This window comes from Trachinotus anak, unplaced genomic scaffold, assembly GCF_046630095.1.
Source record: "Trachinotus anak isolate AG129_WGS33_773 ecotype Australia unplaced genomic scaffold, CSIRO_AGI_Tana_v1 ptg000026l, whole genome shotgun sequence".
Taxonomy (NCBI): domain Eukaryota; kingdom Metazoa; phylum Chordata; class Actinopteri; order Carangiformes; family Carangidae; genus Trachinotus; species Trachinotus anak.
Genome location: NW_027273877.1, coordinates 4,201,129 through 4,215,918, shown reverse-complemented (window position 1 = coordinate 4,215,918; position 14,790 = coordinate 4,201,129). Strand labels below are relative to the sequence as shown.

Here is a 14,790-nt window from a genome sequence, read left to right as displayed (position 1 = left end):
TATCAACATCAGCCTTTTGTCTTTTATCATCATTTTCCTTTGGCACACCTGCAGACACAGAGATTTACATCCCCCTGCAGAGCAAATGAGAATCACATGACTGAGACTGCGCCTGTTTTACTTTAAATACAGAACTCAGTTGTTCATTTATACCATAGATTTATGTTCTATGTTTAATTTATGAACTCAGTTGGTAGGACTTTACACTTTAACTGTGCAGTAATGAAAGTGAAAGTAATTTGTGAGATTCAAATGTTTCCTCAATGGATTGTGGGAGTGGACCGCTCCACTGTGATCAGGGGACATGTAGTCGTCAAGCGCTGTGAATAAAACATCTAAATACTAATATGAATTCAAAACAGCTGTTTATTCTACATCACGGTGATTCCCTCTTTATCACTGATGTAGATGTGGACTATATTTGTTCTCTAGACGCCTTTTTACTTTACAGGTTAATACTGAGATCCCTCCGCGGAGATGATGGTGCTGCGGTCGGACTTTCTGGCGCATTTTTTTGATTTTCTGGCGCATTTGCAGCTGAACTGAAAATAGATTTTGCAGCAACGATGATAAACGGTGCATTTCTGCGCGTCTCTCTTGTGATGTTTTCTTTTCCAAAAGGTAGGAGAGACCAGTTCAATTCTTTAATATCATCACAGGTTATTTGTCTTCAAAGCTGAACTTAACAAACTGTTTCACTATTGAATTACAGCCCATCAATCATCTACATATGAAATGTCCATGTAAAATAAAAACATATGTGGAAATTCTATAGAAAACCTGTTAGAAGATGGAACAATTTCTTATATTGACAAATGTGTCCACACAGATATGAATGTTTATGTATGATTATATTGCAGACACATGTTATGTATATATCCATCCCGAAGCCTGTCAATATATGTTGAAATTATACACAGTAGGATGCATGAATGAAATGAATAAGATAAACATATAGAAGCATATAGAGGTTTATGTGCATGTTGTTTTGATAATTTTGCACATATGAATTAAATATATATTCTTGACAAATATGCTGGCAAGATGTTCGTATATATTATGAACTTATATCTTCATATATCCAGAGGATGTATATATGTGATAACAATATACCTCCTTGATATCACTCTTGATATAGAGACATATATGTCAAATATTACATTTCTGTCAATCACACTGTTGATCAGTATCAATCCATTCCCACTCCCTGCAGGTGAAACAGCTGTGATACAGACGCAGCAGACTGTGGTGGCAGCAGTGGGAGAAGATGCTCTGCTCAGCTGTCAGCTCACACAACCTAAAGATGTTCTTCAGGTCACATGGCAGAAAGTGTTTCCTCGGGGGGAAGTGAATGTCGCCACCTTCAGTGAACCCTTTGGTCCCAAAGTGATCAATAATTTTTGTGACAAAGTGGAGTTAAAAGATGCTGGACTGCAGAGCTGCTCCATAGTTATCAGGAATGTGACGGAGCAGGATGAAGGCTGCTATCTCTGTTTGTTTAACTCCTACCCTGACGGTGCTCTCACTGGTACAACCTGCCTCCAACTCTATGGTAAGAACCTGACTGCATTACAATTGTAACCTGTGTAACTGAGCATTTTGTGCACATCACCACAGCAGTGACTCTTGTGCCACATACAGACTAACATACTGGACAAACAGGATCATATCAGAAGCTCATGTCTGCAACAACTTGTTTGTTCAATGTCTTTTCTGTGCAGAGCTGCATGAGCCCACTCTACATGTTAGAGAATCCAACTCTGCTGAAGAGTCACTGGTGTCCTGCTCGGCCACAGGACGACCTGCTCCGACAGTAACACTGACTGTCACACAGACACACCTCTACCTCTCACACTATAATGTCAGTGTAAACAACAACAACCGTACAGTGACTGTCACCACGACAGCTGTGCTGTCAGGTTTCCGTGACAACAGCGCACAGGTTGGATGTGCAGTGCGAGTGCTCTCTGTTCACAAAGAGGTGTTTGTGATGATTCCTGGGCTCAAACAGACGCCTGCTGATGGTGAGAAACTTGGTGATTCATGGACTGATAATTACATATTGATCCTTACTGATCAATGATTCACGTTATATCTGTAGTTGCTTTATGAATGTTCAGGCTTCCATTTCACATTTTCATTTCTCTCACAGGTTTTCCTTTGATGGTTGTGTTGACCTGTGTTTGTGTCGCTGTGGTCATCTTCATCATCTCCATCATCATCTTCATCCGGTTCATGCTCAAACGTAGAAACAGGTAATTTTCAGCTTTAGACTCAGTATCTGTCTTGTTATTATGGTAATGATTTACTGACGGTGGGAGGAAACAGTGTCTAAAAACTAAAACACACATTTGCTGTCAAAAAACCATGAATAAATAGTTGATGTTTGTTTGTTCAGCTCTGACTTTTCTTAAATCCTTCAGTCTGTCTCAAAGCGACACTGACAAGAACAAGACGCCACAAAGACCAATCAGAGACGCTCATGAGTAAGACATTTGGATCATTATTCACGTGTTCATGTTTATTATTTATGGCTTCTTCAGCACTTGATTAATCTGCCTTCACTCTTTATATTGTGACATTTATTTTCCTACTGACCGATTTACTCGCCTGATAATTAGACAGATTTTTGTTTCTTTCCACTTTGCTTCATTCATTTGATATGAATTTGTAGCTGTAGGTGGTGACTCAGCGTCTGCATGTGAACCTCTGTAACTCTTCTTTGACCATCATGTCCTCACAGTCAGGAAGTTTATCCACAGAAATGTCCTGCAGACTGATTTAGTAGTTTCATACAAGTATGTGTGACATAATGTAACACTATGCGTCTTGTTGTGTTTTTATCTGAAGGAATAAAACACCTTTAATCAAGCAGGAGAACGAGCAGATGAGGCAACGGACATCAGCAAAGAAAAGTCCGAAAAGCGTCTGTCCGAAGCCGTCGCCCCCAACACCAAGAAGACTGCTTTGACCAACATCAACTATTTCGTGACACACAACTGTTCACAACAAACAAAAGGTTGCTCCATCCCCTTTTCACTGAGCTCTGATCCCCCATATTATCATTGTTGGAGTATCAATATTTTGGGTGAATGTTCCTACGATTAATAATAACCACAACAATGATGGAACTATTGAACATTCATATTGTGAGTATTTATATTGTAATTTATTCCCAGATGTGACTCAATGTCAGCCTCAGATTTTCAGTTGAAATTGCACAATATGGCCACTGGAGGTCGCTGTTTACTCAACTTGACTGAGGGGGCGCTGAGATATCAGGGGAAGGTTTAAACAGGATTAAATCATTAAATCATGTGAGTGTTTCTCATCTGTCACCTGTCAGGTATCAACATCAGCCTTTTGTCTTTTGTCATCATTTTCCTTTGGCACACCACTCAGTTGTTTATTTATACCATAGATTTATGTTCTCTGTTTAATCTATGAATTCATTTGAACGACTTTACACTTTAACTGTGCAGTGAACGAAAGTGAAAGTAATTTGTGAGAGAAAATATTTCTCAATGAATTGTGGGAGTGGACCGCTCCACTGTGATCAGGGGACATGTAGTCATCAAGCGCTGTGAATCAAACATCTAAATACTAATATGAATTCAAAACAGCTGTTTATTCTACATCACGGTGATTCCCTCTTTATCACTGATGTAGATGTGGACTAGATTTGTTCTCTAGACGCCTTTTTACTTTACAGGTTAATACTGAGATCCCTCCGCGGAGATGATGGTGCTGCGGTCGGACTTTCTGGCGCATTTTTTTGATTTTCTGGCGCATTTGCAGCTGAACTGAAAATAGATTTTGCAGCCACGATGATAAACGGTGCATTTCTGCGCGTCTCTCTTGTGATGTTTTCTTTTCCAAAAGGTAGGAGAGACCAGTTCAATTCTTTAATATCATCACAGGTTATTTGTCTTCAAAGCTGAACTTAACAAACTGTTTCACTTGCTTATTGAATTACAGCCCATCAATCCTACATATGAAATGTCAACATAAAATAAAAACATATGTGGAAATTCTATAGAAAACCTGTTAGAAGATGGAACAATTTCTTATATTGACAAATGTGTCCACACAGATATGAATGTTTATGTATGATTATATTGCAGACACATGTTATGTATATATCCATCCCAAAGCCTGTCAATATATGTTGAAATTATACACAGTAGGATGCATGAATGAAATGAATAAGATAAACATATATCCAGAGGATGTATATATGTGATAACAATATATCTCCTTGATATCACTGTTGATATAGAGACATATATGTCAAATATTACATTTCTGTCAATCACACTGTTGATCAGTATCAATCCATTCCCACTCCCTGCAGGTGTAACAGCTGTGATACAGACGCAGCAGACTGTGGTGGCAGCAGTGGGAGAAGATGCTCTGCTCAGCTGTCAGCTCACACAACCTAAAGATGTTCTTCAGGTCACATGGCAGAAAGTGTTTCCTCGGGGGGAAGTGAATGTCGCCACCTTCAGTGAACCCTTTGGTCCCAAAGTGATCAATAATTTTACTGACAAAGTGGAGTTTAAAGATGCTGGACTGCAGAGCTGCTCCATAGTTATCAGGAAGGTGACGGAGCAGGATGAAGGCTGCTATCTCTGTTTGTTTAACTCCTACCCTGACGGTGCTCTCACTGGTAGAACCTGCCTCCAACTCTATGGTAAGAACCTGACTGCATTACAATTGTAACCTGTGTAACTGAGCATTTTGTGCACATCACCACAGCAGTGATACATGCCCACGCCATGACACTACCACCACCATGCTTCACTGATGAGGTGGTATGTTTTGGATCATGAGCAGTTCCTTTCCTTCTCCATACTCTTCTCTTCCCATCACCCTGGTACAAGTTGATCTTTGTCTCATCTGGACGTTGTACCAGAACTGTAAAGACTTTTTTAGATGTTGTTTGGCAAACTCTAATCTGGCCTTCCTGTTTTTGAGGCTCACCAGTGGTTCACATCTTGTGGTGAACCCTCTGTATTCACTCTGGTGAAGTCTTCTCTTGATTGTTGACTTTGACACACATACACCTACCTCCTGGAGAGTGTTCTTGATCTGGCCAACTGTTGTGAAGGGGTTTTTCTTCACCAGGGAAAGAATTCTTCGGTCATCCACCACAGTTGTTATCTGTGGTCTTCCGGGTCTTTTGGTGTTGCTGAGCTCACCGGTGCGTTCTTTCGTTTTAAGAATGTTCCAAACAGTTGATTTGGCCACACCTAATGTTTTTGCAATCTCTCTGATGGGTTTGTTTTGATTTTTCAGCCTAATGATGGCTTGCTTTGCTGATAGTGACAGCTCTTTGGATCTCATATTGAGAGTTGACAGCAACAGATTCCAAATGCGAATTGCACACTTGAAATGAACTCGAGACCTTTTATCTGCTCCTTGTAAATGGGATAATGAGGGAATAACAGCTGAGCAGCCAATTGTCCCATTACTTTTGGTCCCTTAAAAAGTGGGAGACACATACAAACTGTTACATTCATTCCTACACTGTTCACCTGATTTGGATGTAAATACCTTCAAATTAAAGCTGAAAGTCTGCAGTTAAACTACATCTTGTTCGTTTCATTTCAAATCCATTGTGGTGGTGTTTAGAGCCAAAAAGATGAGAATTGTGTCAATGTCCCAATATTTATGGACCTGACTGTACAAACTAACATACTGGACAAACAGGATCATGTCAGAAGCTCATGTCTGCAACAACTTGTTTTTTCAATGTCTTTTCTGTGCAGAGCTGCATGAGCCCACTCTACATGTTAGAGAATCCAACTCTGCTGAAGAGTCACTGGTGTCCTGCTCGGCCACAGGACGACCTGCTCCGACAGTAACACTGACTGTCTCACAGCCACACATCTACCTCTCACAGTACAACACTGTCAGTGTCAGCAACAACGACCATACAGTCACTGTCACCACTACAGCTGTGCTTTCAGGTTTCCGTGACAACAGCGCACAGGTTGGATGTGCAGTGCGAGTGCTCTCTGTTCACAAAGAGGTGTTTGTGATGATTCCTGGGCTCAAACAGACGCCTGCTGATGGTGAGAAACACTTCAAATGATACAGAGTCATAGACTGATAATTACTTTATGATTCTGATGTTTGTTTCCTTCTTTTCCAGGTTTTGATGAGGAATATGGATCTGATCACAGAGACTCAAGTGAGTGTTCTCATTTGATCTGTTGTTGCGTCATAGTTTATAGTTATAGTTATAAATGATTCTCATCATTTTCATCTCAATTCTTTGTTTTTCCCAAAGTCAGGATTTGGATTGTGTTAGTGCCCTTGGGTTGTGTTGCTGCAGTCATCATTGTCATGTGTTTACTACAACGTAACAACAGGTACGTCTTTAAACCAGTGTCTGTGTTGTTGTAATACCTGTGTCTGAGTCTGTGAGAGTTAATAAATGCTTGTCCACCTTTAACTCTTCTTAGATCCTTCAGTCTGTCACACAGAGACCATGAGACGAGAGAGATGCCTCAAACTCCACCCAGAGACACTGATATGTAAGATTCTCTTTATACTCTCATTCTTCCTGTAATATTGACTGAGTTCTGAAACAATGTGAGTGAAAATGAAATATTTTGTTTTTATTCAAAGGATCCAAACACCTTTAGTCACACAGGAGAACAGTCAGATCGGAAAACAGACCCGTCCTAAGAACAATGAGGAAAGTGACGACCCAATGCCATCACCTCCAACAGAAAGAAGACTTCATTTTGACGAATGTTAACTATGTAGTAAAAACACAAGAACTCACAACACTGTTGTGTCAATGCTACGACACTCAGACCTGAAGACAAGTGCATCAAAGCTTGACGGACGAGATACTGTGTGTTAGTGCTGTGAAAAAACTGAACGTTTACACTGAAATCACTAAAAACATTCACCTCTCAATATAACAACAAGTCTGTCCTGCTTCATGGATAATGACTCGTTTTATAAAAATAATGTACATACTAGTTTTGATGCTGATGTTTTGGTGCTGATGTTTTGTTTGGGTTTTTGTTTTTTTAACTTTTTAATAATGTTTTATCATTTTTTATATGTATTTATAAATTGTGTTCTTTGACAAAGGTTTTTCACATATTCGAGCTTTTAGTTTCAGTTGGCATGAGATTCAGACATTTGTTTGTCAGTTGAAATTGCACAATATGGTCGCTGTTTACTCATCTTGACTGAGGGGGCGCTGAGATATCAGGGAAAGGTTTAAACAGGACGGATGGTTTTGTTCGTTTATGGACTATTATCTTTTTAAAAAATAGTTTTCATTGAATAAATCCTGGAATATCTACATAACAAGATTAAATCATTAAATCATGTGAGTGTTTCTCATCTGTCACCTGTCAGGTATCAACATCAGCCTTTTGTCTTTTATCATCATTTTCCTTTGGCACACCTGCAGACACAGAGATTTACATCCCCCTGCAGAGCAAATGAGAATCACATGACTGAGACTGCGCCTGTTTTACTTTAAATACAGAACTCAGTTGTTTATTTATACCATAGATTTATGTTCTATGTTTAATTTATGAACTCATTTTGTAGGACTTTACACTTTAACTGTGCAATAAACGAAAGTGAAAGTAATTTGTGAGATTCAAATATTTCTCAATGGATTGTGGGAGTGGACCGCTCCACTGTGATCAGGGGACATGTAGTCGCCAAGCGCTGTGAATAAAACATCTAAATACTAATATGAATTCAAAACAGCTGTTTGTTCTACATCACGGTGATTCCCTCTTTATCACTGATGTAGATGTGGACTAGATTTGTTCTCTAGACGCCTTTTTACTTTACAGGTTAATACTGAGATCCCTCCGCGGAGATGATGGTGCTGCGGTCGGACTTTGTTTCTTCAGTTTGATTTTCTGGCGCATTTGCAGCTGAACTGAAAATAGATTTTGCAGCAACGATGATAAACGGTGCATTTCTGCGCGTCTCTCTTGTGCTGTTTTCTTTTCCAAAAGGTAGGAGAGACCAGTTCAATTCTTTAATATCATCACAGGTTATTTGTCTTCAAAGCTGAACTTAACAAACTGTTTCACTTGCTTATTGAATTACAGCCCATCAATCCTACATATGAAATGTCAACATAAAATAAAAACATATGTGGAAATTCTATAGAAAACCTGTTAGAAGATGGAACAATTTCTTATATTGACAAATATGTCCACACAGATATGAATGTTTATGTATGATTATATTGCAGACACATGTTATGTATATATCCATCCCAAAGCCTGTCAATATATGTTGAAATTATACACAGTAGGATGCATGAATGAAATGAATAAGATAAACATATATCCAGAGGATGTATATATGTGATAACAATATATCTCCTTGATATCACTGTTGATATAGAGACATATATGTCAAATATTACATTTCTGTCAATCACACTGTTGATCAGTATCAATCCATTCCCACTCCCTGCAGGTGAAACAGCTGTGATACAGACGCAGCAGACTGTGGTGGCAGCAGTGGGAGAAGATGCTCTGCTCAGCTGTCAGCTCACACAACCTAAAGATGTTCTTCAGGTCACATGGCAGAAAGTGTTTCCTCGGGGGGAAGTGAATGTGGCCACCTTCAGTGAACCCTTTGGTCCCAAAGTTTTCAATAACTTTACTGACAAAGTGGAGTTAAAAGATGCTGGACTGCAGAGCTGCTCCATAGTTATCAGGAAGGTGACGGAGCAGGATGAAGGCTGCTATCTCTGTGTTTTTAACTCCTACCCTGACGGTGCTCTCACTGGTACAACCTGCCTCCAACTCTATGGTAAGAACCTGACTGCATTACAATTGTAACCTGTGTAACTGAGCATTTTGTGCACATCACCACAGCAGTGAGTCTTGTGCCACATACAAACTGACATACTGGACAAACAGGATCATATCAGAAGCTCATGTCTGCAACAACTTGTTTGTTCAATGTCTTTTCTGTGCAGAGCTGCATGAGCCCACTCTACATGTTAGAGAATCCAACTCTGCTGAAGAGTCACTGGTGTCCTGCTCGGCCACAGGACGACCTGCTCTGACAGTAACACTGACTGTCTCACAGCCACACATCTACCTCTCACAGTACAACACTGTCAGTGTCAGCAACAACAACCGTACAGTGACTGTCACCACTACAGCTGTGCTGTCAGGTTTCCGTGACAACAGCACACAGGTTGGATGTGCAGTGCGAGTGCTCTCTGTTCACAAAGAGGTGTTTGTGATGATTCCTGGGCTCAAACAGACGCCTGCTGATGGTGAGAAACACTTCAAATGATACAGAGTCATAGACTGATAATTACTTTATGATTCTGATGTTTGTTTCCTTCTTTTCCAGGTTTTGATGAGGAATATGGATCTGATCACAGAGACTCAAGTGAGTGTTCTCATTTGATCTGTTGTTGCTTCATAGTTTATAGTTATAGTTATAAATGATTCTCATCATTCTCATTTCAATTCTTTGTTTTTCCCAAAGTCAGGATTTGGATTGTGTTAGTGCCCTTGGGTTGTGTTGCTGCAGTCATCATTGTCATGTGTTTACTACAACGTAACAACAGGTACGTCTTTAAACCAGTGTCTGTGTTGTTGTGATACCTGTGTCTGAGTCTGTGAGAGTTAATAAATGTTTGTCCACCTTTAACTCTTCTTAGATCCTTCAGTCTGTCACACAGAGACCATGAGATGAGAGAGATGCCTCAAACTCCACCCAGAGACACTGATATGTAAGATTCTTTTTATACTCTCATTCTTCCTGTAATATTGACTGAGTTCTGAAACAGTGTGAGTGAAAATGAAATATTTTGTTTTTATTCAAAGGATCCAAACACCTTCAGTCACACAGGAGAACAGTCAGATCAATACATGGACCCCTCCCAAGAATAGTGAGGAAGGTGACGACCCAATGTCATCACCTCCAACAAAAAGAAGACTTCATTTTGACGAATGTTAACTATGTAGTAAAAACACAAGAACTCACAACACTGTTGCGTCAATGCTACGACACTCAGACCTGAAGACAAGTGCATCAAAGCTTGACGGACGAGATACTGTGTGTTAGTGCTGTGAAAGAACTGAACGTTTACACTGAAATCCCTAAAAACATTCACCTCTCAATATAACAACAAGTCTGTCCTGCTTCATGGATAATGACTCATTTTATAAAAATAATGTACATACTAGTTTTGATGCTGATGTTTTTTTTTTCTTTTTAAACTTTTTAATAAAGTTTTATCTTTTTTATATGTATTTATAAATTGTGTTTTTTGACAAAAGTTTTTGACATATTAGAGCTCTTAGTTTCAGTTGACATTAGATTCAGACATTTGTTAGTCTCTGATTTTTGGACATTTAATATTAATCACCAGTATTATTGCTGTAGTATTATTGCAGTATTAATAGTATAGAAATATAATATTTATATTATAGTAGTATTATTGCAGTATTTATATTGTAATTTATTCCCAGATGTGACTCAATGTCAGCCTCAGATTTTCAGTTGAAACACTCAAACTGAAACACTCGTGACGCAGAAATGAGTCGACATGTTTCTTTGAACAGTGACACACACTGTTTCTGCTGCCGGCACATGGCCGTGTATTTACTGCTCTTTCTTTTCAACGTTAATTTTTAAAACTTTGGTTAACCTCTCACCTCCGTTTACTTTCCTCTTCATAACCTCCTCCCACAGCATCAATGGTAAACAGTGCAGTCTACTTCCTTTTTATGTTGGTTTCTCTCTCTAAAGGTAAGAACCACGTGTTCTCTTTTGTATCACATGGATTTATATTGAACTACAGTAAACTTTCAAAGTTCTTCACTCTTAATAATTCTGAGTTCATACTTTCTCTATGACAGTGAAGTGCCTTATTTAACTGAGTAGCTTTCATTGAAGTACAGATCAAACAGTGGATGAATCGTGGTTTACTACAGATACACAGAGTTGTTTCATGTCCTCCCTGCAGGTGTAACAGCTGTGATACAGACGCAGCAGACTGTGGTGGCAGCAGTGGGAGAAGATGCTCTGCTCAGCTGTCAGCTCACACAACCTAAAGATGTTCTTCAGGTCACATGGCAGAAAGTGTTTCCTCAGGGGGAAGTGAATGTTGCCACCTTCAGTGAACCCTTTGGTCCCAAAGTTATCAATAACTTTACTGACAAAGTGGAGTTAAAAGATGCTGGACTGCAGAGCTGCTCCATAGTTATCAGGAAGGTGACGGAGCAGGATGAAGGCTGCTATCTCTGTTTGTTTAACTCCTACCCTGACGGTGCTCTCACTGGTAGAACCTGCCTCCAACTCTATGGTAAGAACCTGACTGCATTACAATTGTAACCTGTGTAACTGAGCATTTTGTGCACATCACCACAGCAGTGAGTCTTGTGCCACATACAGTCAGCTCTATTTATATTTACAGTCACATATTTTCTTAGATTTTTTTTTTCTCGTTCCACCACCTCAATAGATTTGAAATAAAGCAGTCAAGATGTGATTTGAGTTTAGTCTTTCAGCTTTAATTCAAGGTGTTCCACAGAAACATGGCATTAACCGTTAAGGAATAACAATTGCAATACAAATCAATATTTGAACAAACACTGAACACTGAAGAGCAGGAAGACCAGAAAACATCTGAAAAAGCCTGCGCAGGTTTGGAACCACATCATCTGTCAGACATGGTGGAGGCAGTGTTATGACATGGGCATGTATTGCTGCCACCTAAACTGTCTCACTTGTGTTTATTGATGATGTGACTGCTGATAGAAATAGCAGAGTGAAGTGAAGGACGGCGCTTCACAGTGCAGATGCATAGTGACCCAAAACATACTCTGCAAAAACAACCCAAGAGCTTCTCAAGGCCAAGTCAGTCACCTGATCTCAACCAAAAATGTTTGTTCAATGTCTTTTCTGTGCAGAGCTGCATGAGCCCACTCTACATGTTAGAGAATCCAACTCTGCTGAAGAGTCACTGGTGTCCTGCTCGGCCACAGGACGACCTGCTCCGACAGTAACACTGACTGTCACACAGCCACACCTCTACCTCTCACACTATAATGTCAGTGTAAACAGCAACAACAACAACAACAACAACGACCATACAGTCACTGTAAACACTATAGCTGTGCTGTCAGGTTTCCGTGACAACAGTACACAGGTTGGATGTGCAGTGCGAGTGCTCTCTGTTCACAAAGAGGTGTTTGTGATGATTCCTGGGCTCAAACAGACGCCTGCTGATGGTGAGAAACACTTCAATTGATACAGAGTCATAGACTGATAATTACTTTATGATTCTGATGTTTGTTTCTTTCTTTTCCAGGTTTTGATGAGGAATCTGGATCAAGTGAGTGTTCTCATTTGATCTGTTGTTGCTTCATAGTTTATAGTTATAGTTATAAATGATTCTCATCATTCTCATTTCAATTCTTTGTTTTTCCCAAAGTCAGGATTTGGATTGTGTTGGTAACCTGTGCTGCAGTCATGATTGTCATGTGTTTACTACAACGTAACAACAGGTACGTCTTGAAACCAGTGTCTGTGTTGTTGTAATACCTGTGTCTGAGTCTGTGAGAGTTAATAAATGTTTGTCCACCTTTAACTCTTCTAAGATCCTTCAGTCTGTCACATGGAGACCAGGAGATGAGAGAGATGCCTCACACTACAGTCGGAAACACTGATATGTAAGTCATTCTTCACTTCTGCACTCGCAAAATTCATTATTTTCATATTGTTTTATTGGTTTTATACCTTCCAACTCACCTAATCTTTTTTTACGTAACATTGACTGAGTAATGAAACAATGTAATTAAAAATCAAATATTTAGTTTTTACTCCAAGGACCCAAACATCTTTAGTCACAAAGAAGAACAATCAGATCAGAAAACGGACCCCTCCTGAAATACAAGTGTTTAGCAATAAAAACAAACACAATCCTAGATTTCTTTCTGACACAGTAGCCAAACTCACTCAGAAGCAGCCGTCCCTCAGCTGCTCCCCCTTGACAGCCCATGATTTTCAAGAATGTTTTTGTCATAAAATAGAGGAGATTAGATACAATCAGTTCTTATTCTGCTTTTTCTGCTACTTCAGTGCTTCTCTTATTGAACCTCAGTGCAGCTTTTGATACATCATTGTATTCTCCTTGACCGACTAGAAAGCACGTTTGCTGTCTCTGGCCTGGCCCTCACCTGGATAAAGTCTCCCATAATAACACTATCTCGACATACTCTGAGGTGAAATATGGAGTACCCCTGGGCTCTGTTCTTGGACATCTGCTTTTCTCTGTCTATATTTCACTTCTTCTTCTCAAATCATTCATCGTCATGGAATCAATTTCCAATCTTATGCTGATGATACTCATATATTAAAGACATCCCTAAGACCGTCTTTTTTTCGCCTGCATAACATAGCCAGGATTCGGTCTTTTCTGTCTGTGACTGATGCTGAAATCCTAATTCATGCCTTCGTTTGATCAAGACTCGACTATTGTAATATCCTGTTTTCTGGCCACGCGCTCGTATTAAAAGTCTTCAAACGGTTCAGAATGCTGCAGCTAGAACAAGTACAACATTCTCCACAGAGCACACTGCACAGGACAAAGGATGTTCCAGATGGGTATCAGACATACTAACAGATGTATTACCTGTGTCGGGGGTGGCCCTGGTGGTGTTCGGCAGCCTCCCCTCGTGGGTGGTGGGCCAGGTGGGGGCCTGGGCCGTGCTGCGATGGTTTGGGACCCTGATGGTGTGTGTGTGTGTGGTTGGTTATTGTTAATGTTACCGTGGTTGTTTTGCTGTTGTTGTTGTTGTTGTTGGTGTAGTTGTTGTTGTTTCTCTCTGCGCCCCCCCCCCCCCTTTTCTTTTTCACCATATTCATCTTCCTGTCCGCTCATCCCTGATGCTGTCTGATTGTCAAGTTAAAATGTGCGGCAGGAAGAGTTTCCCACACTCCTCCTTTGCATAGTAAATCTGCCCCAACAACACAAGGCATCCAGACCACTCATGCTGCTTGCCTATAGTACCAGGACAGGACACAAAAAAAAAATCTTTCTTTCTTTCTTTCTTTCTTTCTTTCTTTCTCTCCTCCTGTTATTCTCTACAGGTCCTTCCTCCTCCAGAGCCGTAGAGTCTGGATCTGCAATTTAAATCCAACCACTGCCCATGTGATCCTGCTGCTGACCCTGCACCTGCTGCTGAATTTATTAAAATTAATAATACTAATGTTTAATTTTATTAGCTCATCATTAATGCCATACTTATATCAGTGGCAGTATTATAATTACCATGAACATCATTGTTGTTCCTGTTACTGCTTATTACTATTATTACTGTGAGTGCATTGTGGTCTTTTTCCCCTGCAGTCTCTCTTGCTCTCTCTGTCTCTCTCCCTCTCTCTCTCTTTGTCTCTCTCTCTTTCTCTCTCTCTCTCTCTCTCTCTCTCTCTCTCTCTCTCTCACAACCCAACCGGTCGAGGCAGATGGCCGCCCACCCTGAGCCCGGTTCTGCCTGAGGTTTCTGCCTCTCAAAAGGCAGTTTTTCCTCGCCACTGTCGCCAAGTGCTTGCTCTTTGTGGGAATTGTTGGGTCTAGATACAGATAACTTCTGTTGTGAGTTGGTGTTATACAAATAAAAACTGACTCCACTTGAAAGAAAACTTCAATTTGACTTCCATTTTGTTAATATCTGATTTTTGGACATTTATAATTAATCATCAGTATTATTGCCACTGTTATTATGTTGTCTATAGATACTATTAATAATAAACACA

General features: G+C 40.0%; 4 protein-coding genes across 11 annotated transcripts; all 4 read left to right on the top strand.

Annotated features, from left to right (window-relative positions):
* The first annotated feature begins 473 nt into the window (after positions 1 to 473).
* Positions 474 to 3,317, top strand: LOC139609586 (OX-2 membrane glycoprotein-like). Its single transcript, XM_071464362.1, has 6 exons — positions 474 to 621; positions 1,214 to 1,552; positions 1,722 to 2,024; positions 2,153 to 2,255; positions 2,424 to 2,486; positions 2,851 to 3,317. The coding sequence occupies exons 1-6, from the start codon at positions 567 to 569 to the stop codon at positions 2,969 to 2,971; spliced, it is 984 nt and encodes a 327-aa protein (XP_071320463.1). The 5' UTR covers positions 474 to 566; the 3' UTR covers positions 2,972 to 3,317.
* A 186-nt stretch (positions 3,318 to 3,503) lies between these two features.
* LOC139609584 (OX-2 membrane glycoprotein-like) lies at positions 3,504 to 7,507 on the top strand. 2 transcript variants are annotated; one of them, XM_071464359.1, is made up of 7 exons: positions 3,504 to 3,882; positions 4,355 to 4,693; positions 5,772 to 6,077; positions 6,158 to 6,196; positions 6,296 to 6,377; positions 6,480 to 6,542; positions 6,637 to 7,507. In XM_071464359.1, exons 1-7 carry the CDS (start codon positions 3,828 to 3,830, stop codon positions 6,767 to 6,769), a joined length of 1,017 nt encoding a protein of 338 aa, XP_071320460.1. In that variant the 5' UTR covers positions 3,504 to 3,827; the 3' UTR covers positions 6,770 to 7,507. The 2 variants fall into 2 exon arrangements, with proteins under 2 accessions (XP_071320460.1, XP_071320459.1); XM_071464358.1 differs by having other exon boundaries at positions 6,471 to 6,542; positions 6,637 to 7,503.
* Positions 7,508 to 7,651: 144 nt separating this feature from the next.
* LOC139609581 (OX-2 membrane glycoprotein-like) lies at positions 7,652 to 14,682 on the top strand. 6 transcript variants are annotated; one of them, XM_071464349.1, is made up of 7 exons: positions 7,652 to 8,006; positions 8,479 to 8,817; positions 8,987 to 9,292; positions 9,373 to 9,411; positions 9,511 to 9,592; positions 9,695 to 9,757; positions 13,178 to 14,116. In XM_071464349.1, exons 1-7 carry the CDS (start codon positions 7,952 to 7,954, stop codon positions 13,389 to 13,391), a joined length of 1,098 nt encoding a protein of 365 aa, XP_071320450.1. In that variant the 5' UTR covers positions 7,652 to 7,951; the 3' UTR covers positions 13,392 to 14,116. The 6 variants fall into 6 exon arrangements, with proteins under 6 accessions (XP_071320450.1, XP_071320448.1, XP_071320452.1 ...); XM_071464347.1 differs by lacking the exon at positions 13,178 to 14,116 and adding an exon at positions 14,125 to 14,682 and having other exon boundaries at positions 7,653 to 8,006; XM_071464351.1 differs by lacking the exon at positions 13,178 to 14,116 and adding an exon at positions 9,852 to 10,179 and having other exon boundaries at positions 7,656 to 8,006.
* On the top strand, positions 10,524 to 12,797 carry LOC139609587 (OX-2 membrane glycoprotein-like). Of its 2 annotated transcripts, none has more exons than XM_071464364.1 (6): positions 10,524 to 10,779; positions 10,997 to 11,335; positions 11,943 to 12,263; positions 12,344 to 12,367; positions 12,467 to 12,539; positions 12,633 to 12,797. In XM_071464364.1, the coding sequence occupies exons 1-6, from the start codon at positions 10,728 to 10,730 to the stop codon at positions 12,706 to 12,708; spliced, it is 885 nt and encodes a 294-aa protein (XP_071320465.1). In that variant the 5' UTR covers positions 10,524 to 10,727; the 3' UTR covers positions 12,709 to 12,797. The 2 variants fall into 2 exon arrangements, with proteins under 2 accessions (XP_071320465.1, XP_071320466.1); XM_071464365.1 differs by having other exon boundaries at positions 10,532 to 10,779; positions 12,642 to 12,797.
* Positions 14,683 to 14,790: the final 108 nt, after the last annotated feature.

Bases quoted from the DNA above. Each gene is read 5' to 3' on its own strand.
- LOC139609586 (XM_071464362.1), top strand. From the start codon at position 567: ATGATAAACGGTGCATTTCTGCGCGTCTCTCTTGTGATGTTTTCTTTT. The intron at 622-1,213 runs GTAGGAGAGACC...CACTCCCTGCAG, and splicing joins GATGTTTTCTTTTCCAAAAG to GTGAAACAGCTGTGATACAG. The intron at 2,487-2,850 runs GTAAGACATTTG...TTTTATCTGAAG, and splicing joins CCAATCAGAGACGCTCATGA to GAATAAAACACCTTTAATCA.
- LOC139609584 (XM_071464358.1), top strand. From the start codon at position 3,828: ATGATAAACGGTGCATTTCTGCGCGTCTCTCTTGTGATGTTTTCTTTT. The intron at 6,378-6,470 runs GTACGTCTTTAA...AACTCTTCTTAG, and splicing joins TTACTACAACGTAACAACAG to ATCCTTCAGTCTGTCACACA. The intron at 6,543-6,636 runs GTAAGATTCTCT...TTTTATTCAAAG, and splicing joins CCACCCAGAGACACTGATAT to GATCCAAACACCTTTAGTCA.
- LOC139609581 (XM_071464346.1), top strand. From the start codon at position 7,952: ATGATAAACGGTGCATTTCTGCGCGTCTCTCTTGTGCTGTTTTCTTTT. The intron at 9,293-9,372 runs GTGAGAAACACT...CTTCTTTTCCAG, and splicing joins CAAACAGACGCCTGCTGATG to GTTTTGATGAGGAATATGGA. The intron at 9,593-9,685 runs GTACGTCTTTAA...AACTCTTCTTAG, and splicing joins TTACTACAACGTAACAACAG to ATCCTTCAGTCTGTCACACA.
- LOC139609587 (XM_071464364.1), top strand. From the start codon at position 10,728: ATGGTAAACAGTGCAGTCTACTTCCTTTTTATGTTGGTTTCTCTCTCT. The intron at 12,264-12,343 runs GTGAGAAACACT...TTTCTTTTCCAG, and splicing joins CAAACAGACGCCTGCTGATG to GTTTTGATGAGGAATCTGGA. The intron at 12,368-12,466 runs GTGAGTGTTCTC...TTTTTCCCAAAG, and splicing joins TGATGAGGAATCTGGATCAA to TCAGGATTTGGATTGTGTTG.